The sequence below is a fragment of the Pelophylax lessonae genome (genome assembly GCF_965119305.1).
Source record: "Pelophylax lessonae genome assembly, chromosome: 4".
Taxonomy (NCBI): domain Eukaryota; kingdom Metazoa; phylum Chordata; class Amphibia; order Anura; family Ranidae; genus Pelophylax; species Pelophylax lessonae.
In genome coordinates, this window is record NC_138771.1 from 177349578 (window position 1) to 177370584 (window position 21007).

The window sequence follows — 21007 nt, forward strand, 5'->3', positions numbered from 1 at the left end:
GCTGTATAAACAAAAGTTCTGATGCCTTGCTGCTAATAAAATACTGTGCAAAGCTGTAGATAGCACTGTCAAAAAAGTGATTTTTTTTTTTTTGAATGAACAAGGCAGCACCAATATGTTTTGTAGTATAAAATCTCAGATCAGTGAAACACTTTAGTGCAGTACATTGTGACTGTTCATGATACTCGAGTAGTATATTCAACTTTTAGCTTTTCTAGATTTCCGTGACTAATAACTTGTTGGCTGTAAAAATATTTTGATGGTCCACACATGTAGCTAAAAACTAGAGCAGTATTTTTAATACCTTTATTTAAAATAAGTTCTCTGGTCATTTTAATTAATCATTGACAATGTTCCCAAACTAGCTGTGAGACCGGTGAAATTGACCTCTAGAGGAATTATGATTGGCTAGTATTCTAGTGCATTCTTTAGGTTTACAAAAAAGTTGTTTTTTTAGGGTAATGACCTTGTTGAGCATTGCATGTAATTCTGCCGATTGTTCTTTGTTAATCCACAGTGCTTTTGCTAACCAAACTGCTATGCAAAGAGTCAAGTATTACAAGTTTACCAGAACTGTTTACCTTAAATTGTCAGCAGGAGCTTATTACAGGCATGCTGTTCTCATAATTAGATTCAGTATATCTGGGTAAGAGTAGTTGGAATATAGTGGATTTGCAAGTGTAATCATCATTACAATACAGGTTAAAACTTAGGCAGTTCTACAGCAATTTTCTGTAGAGTGAGCATGAAGAAACATTGTCCCGAATGATCCTGGATTCCTTTTGAATTGCTCCTTTTGAATCTCAATTTCTCCAGATTGCACAAGCCTGACTTATGTAGTGGATGAATTTGGACCATAAGTTGTTGTGTTTGCATTAGTCTTCACTTTTGTATTGATTGCTAGCCCACAGTCTTGAAATAAAAATAAAAAAATCTCTCAGGACATTCTATATAGCCGTGATGGCGAACCTTGGCACCCCAGATGTTTTGGAACTACATTTCCCATGATGCTTCACTACACTTCAGAGTGCATGGGCATCATGGGAAATGTAGTTCCAAAACATCTGGGGTGCCAAGGTTTGCCACCACTGCTATATAGTTTGTGTTTAGACTTTAGTTGAAAGGGCTTTGTAAATGAGAATTATTTTGAAAGAATGCACATCGGCAACTCCCTGCATAAGGAAAGATTGCCACTGAACAAGTGCTATGCATCAGTTCTTAAAATGTAAAATTTGGTATTACCATTCTTGTTATTCTTGTTTTCAAATTTAAATTGTGGGTCTGAACATCAGAATGAAGGGAACTCACAAGACCTGATTTACACCTACAGAGGTTTACCATGTCATCAATAGCAGCAAATGTGGCAAATGAGTGGTTTAAGATGATCTACAATCCCCTGCTGCCTTGTACACTGCTAAAGGCAGCTCTGTTAGTGACATCAGCTACCCCAGACTTTCTGAATGAATACAGCAATTGGTCTGTCTAGAGACACCACCCATTCTTCATTAAAAGTCACCATAGGGTTGGCATAACCATTATTTCACTTTATATGTCGGGTTCTAAAGAGTCACATCTAGATAGCAAGTAATTTGCAACCTTCTTGATTTATCTTTGGTTAGAACTGAACTGACCACATTTCATAGACAATTAGCCAGTTTTAATACCTAAAAAAAATAAGAATTGAATTAGGAAATATAGAATACCAGAATCCCCTGAAAATAAATCAAACGACTAAAAAAGAAAGAAGCTCGTTTTTACTAGTGCTCTGTTGGCCTAAACATCAGCTCTTTGATATTGTTATTTAGTTTCACTTCCTTACAAAGATAATATTAGTGATTAAACAGTGATGATTTTATTCCCGACTAATAGAAAAGGACTCCGGTGGAGTATGTAAGAGTCTTTCACAGTTTCTCAATATACATAAAGCAGGAGGCACGTGATAGTCAGTAGTAGCAACGTGGTTCTCCGGGAACAGCCGTACGTTTAGAGATGGGGCTTGAACTGGTTTCCTCGCTCGCAGGTTTCAAAATGAAAAGTGCTTGTAGCTGAAGCTGGTGTGGGATGATAGTGCATCTGGGTAAGGCAAATGAGAGGCAGTGAGGTGATCTCCGAATGGCGCTGTGGTAAAGGGGTCACACTAAAGTCCCAGGCTTGGCTTTTTCTTGTCCATACCACTGGACATCAGGTAATTCAGAATACAGAGCAGAATCTAGGTAGTAACTATCGTAGGTCCTGGAAGAAATACAAACTGCAATGATTATAGTGTACAAAGACAAGTATACAAATAAATATATCACAGACAGCCACCCCACTTCTATTAGATGGCATATGCACAGCTAGACTGTCAAAATAAAGAGCAATAAAAAGAAATGTCCCGCGCTATGGGTAAAATGATTTAAAATGCGTTCAAGCTGCTGCCCCTATCCCAACTACCACAGTTGGTGGAGTCTGTAGGGTTTGATATGGGAAGAAATAGGTGTGGCGCTGCTTGTTGAATGTGTGCCTTAAAGAGGTTGTAAACCCTCTCTTGGAACTTGTACCTATAGGTAAGCCTATAATAAGGCTTACCTATAGGTACTGTAAATATCTCCTAAACTTGCACCCTTTAGGAGATATTTACTTTTAATGCAGCTGATGATTTCATCAGCGCATGCGCTCTGAAGGAACGCCCCCCCTCCCGTGCCGTTCCTTCAGAGTCCTGTGCCGTGAATGGCGGGAGTGATGTAATCGCGCCTCCGGCCAATCAGTTGGCCAGAGGACGCGAACCAAGAAGCAGGACGGCTGAACATTTCGGCCATCCTGTCGCTGAGCAGGCGGCACTGCGGGGGCTTCGTTCTAAGGTAAGTATTTCACAATGAACTAGTATGCGGTGCATACTAGCTCATTATGCCATTGTCTTACAGGGTTTTTTTTTTTTTGTTTTTTGGGGAGGGTTTACTTCCTCTTTAATGGTGACTGTGTGTAACCCAAATTAATTGCTAAATACATACATGAATATATGCTAAAATATATATAATTTGAATATACATGATAAACTGACTTCACTATATTAGAAAATATTCTTGTGAATAACGTGACATGTGCTAAAAACCTAACAAAATCAAACTCCGTCCATAAAAATCAGCAAAAATGAATAGCAAGTCCATAAAGTGACATGTGCCTTTAGGAGATCCATATATATATATATATATATGCAAATATGCAAAATGAACAGTAGTCTTAGGGTTCATATAGACCGGTATTCTTGTAATAAGCAGCTTTTTCCATTTATGTGCAGTTCTGCCCAAATGTGGGAGTGCAAATGAAAAACACAGCAAGACAAGAAAAGGCTATGTTTAACCTTCCTAGTCTGCAATTCATTTGCACCTTAAAGGGGAGAAAAAAATGCTGCCTGCTTGGAGGGCTCCTGCCATAATTGGCAAATTTTCAAGTTATGGCACACATGCCTTACAAGTGTTCCCTTCTCCAGTGTTGTGCGATTTTGACTCCTATTGTCACCATCTCCTCTGCTGCTATGGTCAGGTTTTCAGGCATCCTCTGCAGCCATTGATGAGGTAACTCCTGCACATGTACACAGGAATTACTTTGTCCATTCTCAGCATCTTATAGATGCCCAGAACGAGTCAGAAGCATACACTTTACTACATATGGGAAAGAAGACATTTTTTGACAAGGAAGATTTTGCATGCGTCTTCTTCAAAAAATCCCAAAATGTATTTTAAAGAGTTTAGCTGTGCTTTAATGGAACATGCTGTGACCAAAGCAGGTCAAATGCAGCTTCTGGAAGGCCATCTACACCACTACATTGAGTCAGTAGGAATTGCATTGGATGTGTGTTTCAATTGCACCTCGAATGCAGGACAAAAAACGCATGTTTACATGAGACTTTTGTTGGCTGAGAGGTCTTCTGGGTATATAATTACCCTTCTTGTGAATGTGGCCATTGTAAAATTCCATATTAATATTATTATTAAAAAAACCTTTGTTTGACTTTCTAATCGTTACTTGGGTCAAATCAGTGTTTGTTTGTTTTTTACCACAGTGACAATACAGTTTGAAGAAGCAAAATAGAAACATTTTTCTCGAACATTGTATGTGGCTTTCTTTCAGGAAATTGCTTTTAAGAGTTAATTTTAAAGTACTTTTGAATGACATTCCTCAAGTCATCGAATGCTTGTATGAATGTTCATTTAAAAATCGCCTAGGGTATGGCCAGCTTTAGTATACCTTTAAAGACAGTATGGAGTAAACTTCATAAGCCGTTTAGTCAACGTCCCAGTGTTGGTGTTCTTTCAAGCATTATGAGCAGGTGTGTGGCTTTATACAGTTATTTACAGTTGTGTGCAAATTGGACCTCCCTGGTTTTATTAAACACCTGACTGCTGGATTATGATGTATGTGCTTGCAATGACCTGCACCTCCCTTGGTAGTTATAAATGGACTGAGCTGGTTGGCCATTTCATTTCATCTTCCCCCCTTTACCTAGTTGTTAAATTACATTGGAAATTATAAATGTTTAGTTTGGCTTCAAATGGTTCAATAAAGTGTTTTCATTAATAAATATCATGTATATTTACCAGCTAGAAATAAAATGTCACATTTCCTAGGTTGTACTTTCAGTTACATTAATTTCTGCGATTTGTTCTTTTTAATCAGCAATTTATTTGTCTTAACAGCTGACTGGATGTTGATGTATATAGAGGAAGAATCAACAGAAATAGATAAACAACTATACAGTAGAGCTTAGCCTCAGTGTCGGAGAAGCAGCACACGGAGGCAGTCAACTCATATACTAAAAATAAATATTTTGGTATAAGGATAGAGCAGTGAGATGAGCTCATCACCCTGCTGCTTCTCTTTTCACTGTCCAGTCAAAGGCTTAAGGAGGGATGAGACCTGTTAATGTTACTCAAAGTATAAGTCCGGAGTAGAACTAACTAAACTTAAAACTGCCCCTATCAACCCTTTAACTCCTATACCAATCAATCTGATGCGATCTACTTCCTGGTTACGGATTGATAGCTCTGTTTACATAATACTTTCTGGCCTGTGGGGTCCACTTCCTGTTTATGGACCGCAAGGTGGTGGTATGGGAGGACTGAGAACCTCCCTACCACCGGTGGAACCCAATCAGTGTAATGGCTGGCCACCTGTCTTATATATGGCTCAATGCTGAACGCTAGTCACGCCACTGATGATGCCATCGCTGATGAAACGCGTAGACAGGAGACTAGATGTGTGACATCATCGCGCACCTGCACGTGGCACCATCTTTTAGGTTGGAAACAATCGGTTTCCAGGAGACAACTGTGATTTTAAAATCTGTCAAATGTAAGTTCAACCATTGGAATAAAATTTATTTTATTTTATTTGAATGTACTACCCTATGAGATGTCTCTCTTTTATCTATGAGCCTCTGGAGAAGTTTGGAGTGGATTTATTGCCATATCCTGAGGATCCTTGGGAATCGAATGGTGCCTGTGTCCTGTTTGCCAAAGAATAGTGTCAAGCTCTTTTGACCTTCTGTGTAGGGGGTCCACATCCTGGGGTAAGAGGCAGTGTGTTTGGTGTTGGTGGTGGCTCTTCCTGGACTTCTATTCAAGTACCCTTTGCACTTGCTTCTTTGTTTTTTATTCAATCTTTTTAGATCTATTGGACTTTTAACATTAGCGCTGCACTTTTTGTGATATCCTATACCAACTACCCTGTAGAAGGAAGATGCCTATTCTCCTGTACAGTCAGGTCACGTGATTGGCAGGTCACGTGATCCCAGCAGCGGCCTCTGGGGAGAATAGCGACAGCTGACAACAGATGCCTATAGGTGATGTCACCACACAGGCATTTCATTCGTTTTCGGTGCTCTCCTATCTTTACTGAAGCAGGCTGCTGGGGAGTACCTTGAGAATAGATAAGTATATGCATCTTCCGTTTACAGGGTAGCTAGTATAGGAGTTAGATGGTGGGTGGTACTGTAAAATGTGCCCTGAAAAAGAACAAGGAATTTATCTAATTTTTTTCTCTTCTGTCTGATAAAGAGTTCTTCCCGGTCGGACAACAACATGAGGGGCAACATTTGTATATACTGCAGAGATGTACTACATATAACTTTTTGTATTTTGCCTAAACATACGGTTTGACAATAAGATATAAGCTGCACAGAAAGTGCATTGTTTCCAGTGTGCTGCCTCATTTTTTGCAGTGTCAGAAATACAACCTTTGTGTAACTCTGCAAAGCAGCAAAGAGAGCCTGCATATAAAATATAAATATAGAACTATATACAGAAAGGTTTTCAAAGAATCATTACCCACTACTAAGATTTACAACAAGCTGACAGAAAAGACCACACACTGCCTTTAACAATGGAATGCCTGTAAATATTTACAGCTAGCTGTAATTTTGCCTTTCCCTGTATAACCAGCAAGAGTATTTAATTTTGCAGTAAAATCTGCTCTATGGCATTAGGATTGTTCATTGAACCACAAACGGACATTATCTACACAAATGAGGTATAAATGATATAGAAGATGAATTTCCATGCACAATGTGACCGGGTCACTTGGATGTGTCATAAGAATGAATACAATACCTCTATTCATCAGTACTTTGGTGACTTGAAGACTCAGACCCATCCAAAGTGGGTGAGTTTTCTGTTTCATCTCTGAGCAGAGGAGAGCAGTGGGAGGAAAAGTAGAGATACAGTGAGGAAGACGTTTATTAGTGACAAGTTAAAACAGCTTGGAAAAGAAGAAGACCAGCAGTAGAATTGCACATAGGTTAGTATTTAGTGAAATTTAATAAAAAGGACTCTAAGCTTAAAGATGAAAAACTTTCCAACCTCCTATACTGTGGTCAAGTATTTCTTAAGTGACACTTAAGCAATTGGACAGAGATCACATGCAAGGCAATTACACACCCAAATCTGATCCTCTAATTTCATTGTAAGCATGGAGATTCCAAGTCATGGCAATAAAGCAGATGGCAGGTCATCAGGTACCTGCCCTAAGAGGTGCTATCAGGATAGAGCTATTGACATTCTGATGGACTTTTGACGACTGCAGAATTTAGGGTGCCTTGCTTTTTCCTGGGGTTTTTAAGCTTCAGATGACTTTCTTTTTAAAAATTTAGCAATCTTTAAATATTTTTTTTTAGCTTCCTTCTTTTTTAACCACTTAAGCCCCGGAGGATTTGGCTGCTAAAAGACCAGGGGTTTTTTGCGATTTTTTACTGCGTGACTTTAACGGACAATTGCGCGGTCGTGCGACGCTGTACCTAAACGAATTTGACGTCCTTTTTTTCCCACAAACAGAGCTTTCTTTTGGTGGTATTTGATCACCTGTGCGATTTTTTGATCATGCGCTATAAACAAAAAAAGAGCGTCAATTTTGCAAAAATAACAATGTTTTTCACATTTTTTTATATGAAATTCCCCCCCAAAAAAATGTAAAAATCAAAATTTTTTAACATTTTCGGCCAATTTGTTTTATGCTACATATGTTTGGTAAAAAAAATCGCAAAAAGCGTATTTTGATTGGTTTGCGCAAAAGTTATTGCGTTTACTAACAAAGGGAAAGATTTTTGTCATTTTTGGTGTTTTTTTTTAACGCGTAATGGCGGCGATCTGTGATTTCTTTTCCGGTACTGCGACATTGAGGCGGACAGATCGGACCCTTGACTGACATTTTTGACACTTTTGGGGTTACCAGTGACATTACTGCAGTAATCAGTGCTATACATATGCACTGTTACTGTAAAAATGACACTGGCAGGGAAGGGGTTAACTGTATTGGAGAGGGAGGGGTTAAGTGTGTCCTAGGGGCGTGATTCTAACTGTATAGGGACATGGCTATTGGTGTAAAAACAGAGATCAACGGTCCTACATAGTAGGACCGTCTGATCTTCATTTTTACACCAGGGAGAATGACGGGCGGCTTGTTTACATAAACCGCTCCGCCTTTCTCCCTTCACCGGAGTGATCGTAGTGTGACCGGCGGACATCGGGTCCGCCGGTCACACGCACTGACTTGTCAGTGAATGAGCCTCGGCGGGCGCGCGCCCGCCCGCCCGCAATTGGCTCTCAAGTCAGTGACAGGCGAGTGACGTACGTCACTCTGCCTGGCCGGGGCTGACCGCCGCAGTATATAGTCGTGCGGCGGTCGGCAACCGGTTAAAAGTATGATCAGAACTTTTTATGCCATACTTTCTTTGTGGGTCACAGAAGTATACTCACTTTTGCTCTCCTGTGACCCAGAGTCAACTTATAGCAGCTAACGTCACAGAGCTGCACTAGGTTCTGGAAGTACCCCGACCATATTGTTGGGATCCACTCAGCTGCCTGATTATAAGCTGGCTCCAGCTCTCAGCGTGTGACTGAGAGCTTAAGCCAGTTCTCTTGCCCCCTCTCCTGGTTGGCACGCCAGTGAGAACTGGATGGGCAGAGTAGAGAGCGGTGACTGACAGTCACTGCTCTCCGCACACCAAGAGTGATCAGTGGTCACCTGATTGAACAGTTCTCTGTTTTACAGCTGCAGCATCACACCGACGATGCTACAGCATAGAGGTAAGTATGTATGTTTTGCTTTTTTCTTTTTTTTCTTTTTTACACCCCAAACCTCTCCTTAAAGCAATGCATTTAAATCTGCAGTAATGTCTACTAATACACAGCAGCTTTCTCTTGTATGTAAAGTACACATCAGCTCTTCTCAGGACAATGGAACAAACATTTATATTAGCGCGTGGGAAGAAAAAAACAGGTCACCAGAAATGCAAAATTTAATTGTAAATTAGGGACTTGATTAAACACAAATCTGACTGCCTCTCATTTAGCAAAATATTTGCAACAATTTCATGCATATTTGTAAATCTTGTTTCTGGGATTGTGAGCAGCAAACTGTGATAGATTTAGAAGGGTATGTGACACATTTAGCATAGGAAGACTTTCCTTTCAAACAAATGCAAAAGTAAAGGGCAGGTTTAGTCCTGTTTCAGAGCTACTTTAGAGCAGAAGAAGGAGGAAGCTATAGTTGAAGCTGAGTTCTTAAAGTAAACCTGTTGCAGAATCTGCCTCTTTGTTACTGTTTAGCATCGTCTTGCTGTACAACAGAAATGATGAATGTCCCCCATTATGTAGTACAGCAAATCTGTAGAATTGATCATATTAGTACTGCCATGTCCATGATATACTGTAGCAAGCTTTCACATTGGTTTAGTTGTCTTGCAGACCACCCCAGGAGTCCCAAAACACAGGGTGTTCTTTTATGTAGACAGCAGCCATCTATCATTGTAAATAATCCCAGCCCTGTTCCCAATCTCTCTGACCCCCCCCCCCCCCCAAAACCCCACACCCCATGCCTTGTTCATCAATATGATGAGGGGTTCACTGGCCAACAGTAATATGAGAGACAGGCAGGACAAGGAGAGGCCAAACTTAACCACAAGTGCTATTCGCATAACAGAGAGCCCCAAGCTTATGGGGGTTACCAGGGCACTCTATTACAGAAGTGAACGGATATAGCGATACCCAGGACAAGTCTTCGGAAGCACTGGCTAGCATTACATGGACAACATTTTAACTGAAAACATAGACATAAAACTCCTAACTCAGCTTAATGAGTTTGGAGTTTTCAGATTTCCTGGCTGCAAACTTGTGCCAGGTCAGTGACTTACATACTAGGTACTGAAGCCATGATCACGATGAAAAGCCTGAGTTTGCACATTTAAAAAAACAAGTCTGATATGGCAGCTGCCACAATTCCTTCCTCGCAGGATTACTTTAATAAGGATCCCCTATCCACATTCCTTTCATTCCAGCCACTTAGGAGGTCTGTTTACACACCCCATGATGTCATTGTCTGACAAATAAGAATGGTATGAAATGCTCCAGCCATTCCCTTTAATGAAAAGGCAGGTAGTTAAGTGTGAATGCTAATGATCTATTAGGCATAAAAGACTTACCCAGTCTGCCAGGTTAAAATGTGGTGAGGGCTGCTAGGAGGTGTGGCTGTTAGATCACTACAAGGCGTTGAACTTCTTTGACCATGGGGTAAGGCAGCTGGGATAGAAGCACAAACAAAAAGTTAGGAGGTCAGACTATGCAGCTAATGAAAGCAGATATAGTCGAACAATCACATTCCATTCAACATAAGTCACATTAAGGAAAGCTTTGATCTGGGAAGCAAATCCAAGGTTAGTGCAGACAGTCATATAAAGAACGCTCAGCCACTTAGTAACACAATGATACTTTTGGTTGCAGTATAAGTTCTAACATGCATTTTCCCATACACACATGCATGGTAGGTTCTATATTAATATAGATTGAAGGAAAAAATATAGTATATGTGATTATTTCTTTTGACTCCTTCCAATAAATTGCTTTTACAGTCTTTATTAGTTTGACATCAACATGTTCTGTAGCTTTTACAAAAGAACCTTAAGGTGCCCTGTTATAAAGCAACGACATGGCGACCTTACAATAGCAGCCATAATGGTGCTGAAAAATCATGTGATTAGCCACTCCACCAATCACAGAGTGTTCTCTGCAACATCATGCAGAGAATATCCCCTGGGACAATAAAAGCTTCACACAGTGACCTACATTTTCTGAATAGGATATGATAAATGCAAGGGCAATGTGGAGTAAACACACTTTGGTGTCCAGTATAAAAAGTTATCCTCTGTTATAAATGAGGGGGGGGGGGTCTTAGGCTGTAGGTAAACCTTTATTCATCTCTGTAGAAATGATGCATTGCAGGGAAGCATCATCTATCAAGAATAGATGCAGGAACTCTTTTCTCCACCCCCTACCCACCTCCGAGGAATGTTCTTTGGTTCCACTCCTTGCCCATTTTCCAGTACTGCCCTTTATGGAGAATACAGAAGCTAGTATAACTTTTTTGTGGCAAGTAATTTGTATGCAGCCAGCAACAATAATAGACTCTACATCAACAATATATCCCCCCCCCCCCCCCCAAAAAAAAAAAAAAAAATGACCACCCACAACAAAAAATCCCCCAGAACAACAATAGACCCCCGACAGCAACAACAAATCTCCCCACAGCCAGCATCAACAGTAGACCTCTCCTAGCAACAACTGACCCCCCCCCCAGCAACATAGGACCCACCCCACTAACAATAGATCCTTCACCAATAACAAAAGGCTTCCAAAGCAACAATAGACTCCCTCCACACAACAATGGATCCCCTCCAGCTACAACAGATCCCCAGCAGCCAGCATCAGTAGGCCCTTCAGCACACCCCAGCACCCATTGCATACATTTAGTAAAAGAGGTGCCAGAACTGCGTTTCTCCGCATTTCTGCTGAAAAAAAGCCCTGATCATCTGCAATTCAGAATCCTAGAATCCATAGTGGAAAGAACAGCCAGAATTATGAGAAGGCATAGCACTGAAAGTCTGCGTTGCCATTTTAGTGCTTCCCCAGTCTGCACAATGTACAACTAGGAACACACATCTCACTTTTCATGTAATCTTCTGACATTTCCTTTTCTCTGTTCTTTGTACATAAGCCTTAGTATGCTGTGTGGATGTTCTACATGGTGGTCTTGCCATTCCAAAGTATGATTTTTTATTGCTCTTCTGGTAAAATACTTCCTATTATGATATATCCTGTTGTAAGCTGTTGGCGTCAAGACTGAAAACAAAAGGAATGTCACCTTCCTCTGCAGGGCAATGCACTTTGCTACATTTTGATACATAGAATTGTAACTGAAAATTCCAAACTGATTCATATCTAATTTATAATGCATTCTCCTAATTAAGACTGTGACCCATATGTCTAAGTTTACACATAGCTTGCACTAGTTTCCCAGTGATCTTAAAGAGCAATTTCCTTACAGGAAACATACGCTCTCTTTAAGGTAAAAGGGCACATCTGGAATACTAGCATCAAACATAAAATATCCTAATGGACACATCGAAAACTATCCATCATAGGCTTAAATACAGAGAATAGTTCCACCTCATTCATTAAATGATGACTGCAGTATTTGGTTAACTATTTGTTGTTGGACTGACTGCTTCCATGTTCAAGTACAGTGCAGTCATCAAGGGAGTGGACTGTGGGCGGATTGTAAAGTGCATTCTGGACTGGGGCCACGAGCTTCAGTTAACTTCAGGCTACAAGCATTGCTGAGATTTGTAGTGCATTCTGAATATTACATCACAGGGCGCCTTCTCGTAGTAACTTCATCTCCATCTTAGCCTTTCTTAATTTCAGAGAAAGATGGAAAGGAGTTTGAGAATAGGCATCTAACTGAGAAAGTTCTATCAGCATTTATTTTTATCATGAACTTGAAGATTTACTTTAAACTTAACATAAGTGATTGTAAAGTCTAATTTTTTTTTTAATTAAAATAATAAACAGGTTTATACCTACCTGTTCTGTCCAAAGGCATTGCACAGAGCCTTATCTCCTCTTCTAGGGTCCCCAACTGGCGATCTCTTCTCTTCCTCCTTCTGTGTCTGCTCCCATAACAAGCTGCTTGATATGGGGGCAGACGTGCGTGCTCGATCCTGAGCCAAGGTGTGTGTATCCATAGAAGCACACAGTTCAGCTCGGTCCCGCCCCTCACTCTCTGTTCACTAGTTTTGACTAACAGCAGCAGGAGCTTATAGCTCCCGATGTTCTCAGCAAAGCTTGTGAGGCCAGGAAGGAAGAATGCATTAATGTTAAAAACTTTAGACTTTAATATTACTGCAATTATGGCTATAGCCATTTTTGTTTTTGCATTTCAAGAAAAAGGTAGGGATATCCAACACACTGATGGTTTTGACTACTATCAGCTGCCAGGTCCATCTGTTACTGCATCTTTATGGCTAAAGCTGGCAATACAGAAATAGATTGCACTCTGCAAAACTTTGCCTCTTTGGCCACAGGAGACCCAATTTGCAATTTTTGCCAATCCACAGTGAAGGGCAAATTTGATCCATACGGGCAGTAGGCCATATGCACTGATACATTTTGAATATGCCCAGGGCAATTAGATATTTGATACCACCAAGATCTGTAGACAGCAATTGCACAAGCTAATTATTTGTAATTAAGATTTAAAAAAATAAAAATCATTGGCATACAGACACTGTCCAAGCATTTCGTTATTATAGCTGAACTACACTGTGTCAAACTAAAAGCGCTATTTAATTAATTTTTAATGTTCAGATCAAACTCCCTCATTCGTCCATGTTTTCATTTTATCTATTTACTAATACTAGCAGCATGAGGATTCAAAATAGGCAATGTTAATTGAGAGAGTGAAGTTCCACTTTAAAGAACTATCATTACAATTTTTTTACATCATTCCTTGTTACATTTTCCGCCATGGGTAAAGTATATGCAGTGCTTTGTCCTATGTAGCTACAGTGGGTTCTTAAGTCTAGGTATAAAGTCTGACCTGTCCCCCCACTCCCTGTCAAGTCCAATAACAGCTTGGAAGGAGATGGACTCATCATAACTGCATCTGGTCTCGGTTTAGAAGTTCGGCTGAGACAAACTGTGGCAAGAGGAATGCAGCGGCTAGCATGCCCCCTCTACCTCTGGTTTCCTTTCAGGAAAGTGGTCTGAGCCAAGATAAGCTGCAGTTACGATAGATCCATCTCCTTCCAAGCTATTGTCAGATTTGCCATGCGGGGAGGGGAGCAGGTAGCACAAAGTACATGGAGGAAAACTTGTAAGAATGTTAAGTGGGCACAACTCAAGGGCCCACAGCATGGGAGTGTGGTCGCCACAAGTTAAAATGTATTTTAAATAATATTAAAAAAATAAAAAACATTTTTAGGTATATGTAGCTTTAAATCCTAGAGACGTGGGTCACGGGTAGTTGTGCGCTTTGGGAATGTTCGGCTTATTAAACACCCTCATGACTGACCCTTTCTCAGTTGTCTTGAATTGGCTTGGGGAGCTCCGCTCCCCCCCACCCTGTCGTGGCACCTCTTATGTGGTTTTGTCACCCTTGGATCAAGGGGGGGACTTTGCTTAAATTAATTCATGTTTTATTGCTCGAGTTCTATTACATTTTATTAAATGAGTCATTATTAAAGGTTTTAATATTTTAAGTTGTAATAGATATATTTATTCGTTTATTTTTGCTTTTAATAAAGTTTAAAGAATTGATTTTAATACCAAGAAAGGTGCCGCGGCCATTTGAATACCATTCTTGATGTGTGGTTATTTTATATAGTGTTTTAGAATAACATTTTGTGTGATGGTGCGACCTACAATCCCATGGGTTACTTCTGAACAAATCAGCTCTGTGAATTAGATAATATATGATGAGAGAGAGATGCAAACCTGGTTAGAAAAGCACAGAAAAACAAACAGGTAATGTATTAATGAAATATTAAACTGAAGGTGGTAAACCTACGACAATGTATTTTGAAGGATCACACGATGCAAAGAAGAGTGGAGTTTCTCATCAACGTGTAATAAGCCCACACCATGCTTATCACATGACTCCCACATTCTACACACTCTGTCCAATGCATCCCCGGAGCCGTTCAGCCGGACAAAGCACAGGAATGACCTGACACAAGAGTTGCCATGGAGACAATACCTATAAAGTTTTGTGTTACAATTCAGACTTCGTTAATATTCATGTGCTGCCTCTAGGCAATCTTTGAAAGGCCACAGAAAGAAAAGCACCACAGGAGCTTTCATTTTACAGAAATTTAATATGCTGATGAAATTCTTCCTAATGGCAGAAAGTATCAAACAACATCTAGGCCTGGTTTAATAAAATATAACAGAAGTTCAGTTCAGGTATTTTTTTTATTTTATATAAAATGATAGTTAAAGCTAAGGGTTTATGTAGTGCCCTAAAGCCTCACACTATCATTAGACATAATCTGACTGTTTACTACAACGATCAAACCGTCAGATAATTTGCACTTCACTGGCTTCTAAATCTACTTATCAGCACATCATGGTGGGAATTTTTACAAATCCTAACAGCGGCAAGTTTAGGCAGAAAAATATTGGATCAATTATTTGCACATCATACAAACCCACTATCCAAGTTGAAGCCCAGCCAAAACCTTCATTCTTGATTGGGAGAGGAAAGGCTCTTTATTGTTAGGGAGATTTTTTTATTTTATACTTTCTGTCCAAATGACAACATTTTTGCAATTCTATATTCTAACCGTGCCTTTCCAAGTTTGATCTTTTATATGAATTTTCTCCAATTTTTGTATTATTATTATTATTATTATACAGGATTTATATAGCGCCAACAGTTTGCGCAGCGCTTTACAATGTGAAGGAAGACAATACAGTTACAATACAGTTCAAAACAGGAGGAACTAGAGGGCCCTGCTCGTTAGAGCTTACAATCTAGAAGGGAGGGTCAAGTGAAACAAAAGGCAATAACTGTGGGGGATGGGTTGATGGAGAAAAAGGAGGTACATTTGTTAGGGGTTGGTAGGATAGGCTTCTCTGAAGAGGAGGGTTTTCAGAGATCGCCTAAAAGCTAATAGAGTGGGGGATAATCGGACAGATAAGGGTAAGGAGTTCCATAGGATTGGAGAGGCTCTGGAAAAGTCCTGGAGGCGAGCATGGGAGGAGGTGATGAGTGAGCTAGAGAGCAGGAGGTTTTGAGAAGAACAAAGAGAGCGATTAGGTTGGTATTTTGAGATGAGGCTGGTGATGTAGCTGGGGGCTAGGCTGTGGATTGCTTTGTAAGATGTTGTAAGTATTTTGAATTTAATTCGTTGGGTGAGCGGAAGCCAGCGGAGGGCTTGACAGAGAGGAGCGGCGGACACTGAGCGATTGGTGAGGTGGATGAGTCTGGCGGCAGCATTCATGATGGATTGAAGGGGGGATAGCCTGTGTAGAGGTAAGCCAATGAGAAGGGAATTGCAGTAGTCGAGGCGCGAGATGACCAGGGAGTGAACTAGGAGTTTTGTTGTGTCTTTGGTTAGAAAGGGGTGTATTTTGGAGATGTTGCGGAGGCTGAGGCGGCAAGATTTGGACAGCGATTGGATGTGGGGTTTGAAGGAGAGTTCAGAGTCCAGGACAACACCTAAGACCTTGGCATGTGGGGATGGGCTGATGGTAATGCCGATGATATTGACGGAGAAATCAGGGGAAGGGGCACGCGGTGGAGGAAAAATTATAAGCTCAGTTTTTGGATCGATTTAGTTTGAGGAAGTGGTGAGACATCCAGACCGATATATCTGATAGTAAATTAGTGATGCGTGAGGAGACTGAGGGAGAGAGCTGAGGAGTGGATAGGTAGATTTGGGTATCGTCAGCGTAGAGGTGGTATTGGAAGCCGTGGGAGGCTATCAACTGACCTAGAGAGGAGGTGTAGATTGAAAATAGGAGGGGTCCAAGAACAGAGCCTTGGGGGACTCCAACAGAGAAGGGAAGAGGAGAGGAGGAAGTAGAATTGTAGGTAACGCTGAAGGTGCGGTTAGATAAGTAAGAAGATAACCAGGTGAAGAGTATAGTCACGGAGACCAAAGGCATGGAGTTTTTTGAGGAGGAGGGGATGGTCAACCGTATCAAAGGCAGCAGAAAGGTCCAGAAGTAGGAGTACAGAATAGTGTCCATTGGTTTTGGCCGTTAGCAGATCGTTTGTCAGCTTTAGGAGTGCAGTTTCAGTGGAGTGTTGAGGCCGAAATCCAGACTGAAGAGGATCAAGGAGGCTATTCTCGGCAAGTTGGTCTCACAGTCGGTTGTAGACTAGACGTTCGAGGAGTTTGGATGAAAAGGGGAGCAAGGAAATAGGGCGTAGGTTGTTCAGATTGGTTGGGTCCAGTGAGGGTTTTTTAAGTATGGGGCTGACTAGTGCATGTTTTAGAGAGTTGGGGAAGATGCCAGAAGAGATGGAGAGATTGAAGATGTGGGTTAGAGAGTGTAGAATAGGGCCAGAAGGTGAACGTAGCATTTGCGAGGGAACAGGATCCAGAGGGCAGGTCATTAAGTGGACGTTAGCAAGTAGTTAGGAACCTCGTCTGTAGTGGCGGGGTTGAATGAGGGAAGTAATGATCGCACTTGTGGGCGTGAAGCATAAGGCATGGAGGAAGGTATCTGAACAGCAACGATCTCCTTACGAATTGTGTCAATCTTCTGTTTGAAGTGGTTGGCAATCTCCTGGGCAGTGAGTGAGTCAGTGGGAGGGGGTAGTGGAAGACGGAGTAGAGAGTTAAAGGTAGCGAATAGTTGCCGGGGGCGTGATGACAGGCTGTTAATGAGAGTCATAAAATAGGTCTGTTTGGCAGTGTGGAGACTGGAATTGTATTTTTGGAGGGCGGATTTATATTGGTTGAAATCCTTCTGAGACCGAGTCTTACGCCATAGGCGCTCAAGAGCACGGCTATGCTTTTTCAGACTTCTAGTGTTATCGGTTTGCCAAGGTTGGAGGGGTCGGGGCCTGATTCGGTGTGTGGTGAGGGGGGCCAATGTGTTCAGGGAGGCTAAGAGTGAAGTGTTGTAGACAGAAGTGGCTAGGTTGGTGCAGGACAGGGGTGCAATATTGTCATAGAGGTGGCCGGTAGCTGAGTAGAGAAGAGAAGGGTTGAGATGGCGTAGGTTTCTGCGGGTAACTGTACGGTAGCTGGAGGGAGAGGAGGTGGAGTAGAGGGAGAGAGTGAAACTAATAAGGTAGTGATCAGAGAGAGGGAAAGGATTGTTGGAAAGGTTGTGCGGGGTGCATAGGTGGGAGAAAACAAGGTCAAGGATATTGCCTTCAGAGTGAGTAGAAGCGTGTATCCATTGCTTCAGGTCAAAGGAGGAGGTTAGATTGAGAAGTTTGGAAGTGGTAGGAGTGTTAGTATTAACAGGGATGTTGAAGTCGCCGAGAATGATTGTGGGGATTTCAGAAGAGAGAAAGTAGGGTAGCCAGGCGGAGAAGTCATCAAGAAAGGTTGATACTGGTCCAGGGGGGCGGTAGATCACAGCTATCCTTAGAGAGACAGGGGAGAAAAGACGAATGCAGTGTACCTCAAATGAGGAGAGTGACAGAGAGGGAGGCAGCTGAAGTACTTGAAAGGAGCTATGTGGGGCTAGAAGGATCCCGACACCCCCTCCCTTGCGTCCGTTGGGTCTAGGGGAGTGAGTCCATAGAAGACCACTTTGGGATAATGAATTTTCTCCAATTTTTGTATTGACATTTTAACTGTTTATTGAGATACATTATAAATCAGCTCCTAACCCTACACCCACATGTTTTAGTGTGGTGTGACCTAGTTGAACCAATATGAACAGGTTTTTACTATACGGATGCAACATTGTAATCATGTAATATTTGTTTTATAATACTGTAATCATGAATTATCTATTTGTTGATGAGAATAAAAATTACATTACCATTCTCTACATCATATTGCGTTATGATTCTACTTGTGTACACATTCGGTATATATCTAATGTATTTACTATATGTCAACTGCATTCTCCGCACTCATTTAGAGCCGGTTCACATAGGCGCGACCCGACTTTGCCGGGCGACCTGTGAAGTCGAGGTGCGCAGCTCGCACCGCGACCTTGGAGCGGCATGCACGGACTTCATATCATTGAAGTCAATGCAGGTCGCTCCAGGTCACCCCAAAGTAGCTCAGGACCCTTTTTCTAAGTCGGAGCGACTTGTGTCGCTCCTATTAGAACGGGTCCTGTGCTAATCTATGGCAGGCGACTTGTCAGGCGACCAGGTCGCCTGACAAGTCGCCCCAGTGTGAACCGGCTCTTAAAGTCCCATCTCCCTTTTCTTTTTTCAATTGCATACTGGGATGGAGACACAATGGCCTAGCGCACGTGTCTCATTTAAAGCTCAAATCTCTTGCCTCTTTTAGAGATTTTATTATTCTTTATGTCCAAATGACAACATTTTCACTGATGCAGGAAATGAGGGAAAATCTGTCCAGTTATAAGAGCAATAATACAGTTTATTGCTATATGATATTCTGGTTTTGATTTTTCTTGCTTCCTGCCCTAGGTATAAGAGTGTCACAGTATAGGAAATGGACAAAAATGTCCTCAAAGAGGCCACAGACAGCAACACAAATTCCATCATACTCTATCCAAAAAAAGAAAAAAAAAGTAGTAAAATTAGTAAAATGAATTATCTTTAAGCAATTTTAATTGGGGTTACCTCTCTGCAGTAGGTAACCATCTAACATACACTATGTTACCAAAAGTATTGGAACACCTGCCTTGACATGCATGAACTTTAATGGCATCCCAGTCTTAAGTTCCATGCACACTGGGCTTAAAAAACGACAGTTCTCCTGGCAGGAAAAAACGCTCATATAGAGCATTTTTTGTACAGAGTTTAGACGAGCTTAGGAGAGTTGTGTTTTTTCTGCCAGTAAACTCCAATCAAAAACACAAACCAGAAGGTTTTTTTTTCCTGCCTCTAAACGTTGAGCCTAAAATATGCCCTTGATTGTCCCAATGTGCATGGACACATAGGATAACATTAAGCGGTTTCATTAGGTAGTACACAAAACTCCTGTAGTAGCAGCGATTTTTAAGCATGGAGCCTCAGTCTGTAGAGTTCAATATTGAGTTGGCCCACGCTTTGCAGCTATAACAGCTTCAACTCTTCTGGGAAGGCTGTCCACAAGGTTTAGGAATGTGTCTATGGGAATGATTGATCATTCTTCCAAAAGCGCATTTGTGAGGTCAGGAACTGATGTTGGAGAGTAGGCCTGGCTCGCAGTCTGCGCTATAATTCATCCCAAAGGTGTTCTATCGGGTTGAGGTCAGGACAATGTGCAGGCTAGGCAAGTTTCTCCACCCCAAACTTGCTCATCCATGTCTTTATGAACTGTGCTTTGTTTACTGGTGCGCAGTCATGTTGAAACAAGAAGGGCCAACCCCAAACTGTTCCCACAAAGTTGGGATAATGAAATTATCCAAAGTACCTTGGTATGTTGATGCCATAGGAGTTCCCTTCACTGGAACTAAAGGGCCAAGCCCAACCCCTGAAAAACAACCCAACACCATAATCCCCCTTCCAGCAAATGATTTAGACCAATGCAAAAAGCAAGATCCATAAAGACATGGATGAGCGAATTTGGGGGTGGAGGAACTTGACTGACCTGCACAGAGTCCCGACCTCAACCCGATAGAACACCTTTGGGATGAATTAGAGCAGAGACTGCTAGCCAGGCCTTCTCTTCAACATCAGCGCCTGACCTTATAAATGCACTTCTGGAAAAATGGTCAAACATTCCCATAGACACACTCCTAAACCTTGTGGACAGCCTTCCCAGAAGAGTTGAAGCTGTTATAGCTGCAAAGGGTGGGCCAACTCATAATTGAACCCTATGAACTAAGACTGGGATGCCAATACATTTCATGTGCATATAAAGGCAGGCGTACCAATAGTTTTGGTAATATAGTGTAGATAATACTCTTCCAGAGCAAACAATACGGGTCTTATAGTTGACTTGCATTGCTCAGATGTAATGTATACCTTGATTCATACAAGAGAGCCACAGTAAGATGTTAAATGGTATTAAAAGATGGATATACATGCTGGCATCACCCAACATGGCAAGATTTTCTTTTTCTAAGTATACACATAAGCATGCACAATCAAATTGTCCAAGTGCTTGTTGATCTCTCTGAAGCGGGAGAGATGGGTGTGACAGACCTCTCTGGCTCCGACTTCTCTTTATGTAAAATCACTTGTAACTGGCAGTAATTATCTATCCAAGCCTGTAGCTATAAATTCGATCAGCCAAGTATGGCAGATGTCCTTCAGCTCACTTGGACAATCTGCCAGTGCCTAATATTCCAATCTCCAAATACAGAAGATATAGTTGCTGATTATAGCAGATGCAAGGCTGTATGCAGTCTATAAACAGAAGGCAAGCAAAGATGTTTTGGGAAATGTTGTGGCTTGAAATGGCCATGCATCTCCTGTGGTCAAATTATTTTATATAGCAATAACTATTTAATTGGATCAACATTTTATTTTATCAATGCGCAACCAAAAAGTTTTTAAAAATAATAAATTTGGGAGTAAACTAGAACACAAGCCAAATCTGCAC

At 41.3% G+C, this 21007-nt stretch overlaps 1 protein-coding gene and 1 long non-coding RNA gene across 8 annotated transcripts in view; both read right to left on the minus strand.

The window, feature by feature from the left end:
- Window positions 1-445: 445 nt before the first annotated feature.
- LOC309552404 lies at window positions 446-1135 on the minus strand. Its single transcript, XR_014225137.1, has 2 exons — window positions 1090-1135; window positions 446-947 (listed from the first exon to the last, which is right to left on the minus strand). It is a non-coding gene; the product is annotated as an uncharacterized lncRNA (long non-coding RNA).
- A 127-nt stretch (window positions 1136-1262) lies between these two features.
- Window positions 1263-21007, minus strand: part of FRMD4A (FERM domain containing 4A) — a 580110-nt gene continuing 560365 nt past the window's right edge. For 5 of the 7 annotated variants that reach the window (XM_082254218.1, XM_082254217.1, XM_082254213.1 and 2 more), the window contains exons 22-23: window positions 9953-10049; window positions 1263-2232 (exon numbers count right to left, since the gene is read on the minus strand). In XM_082254218.1, the coding sequence (XP_082110344.1) occupies window positions 2133-2232; window positions 9953-10049 (197 nt within the window). In that variant the 3' untranslated portion in view covers window positions 1263-2132. Of the gene's footprint in view, window positions 2233-6587; window positions 6660-9952; window positions 10050-21007 lie in introns of all 7 variants that reach the window. The other 2 variants (XM_082254215.1, XM_082254216.1) reach the window with 1 other exon arrangement.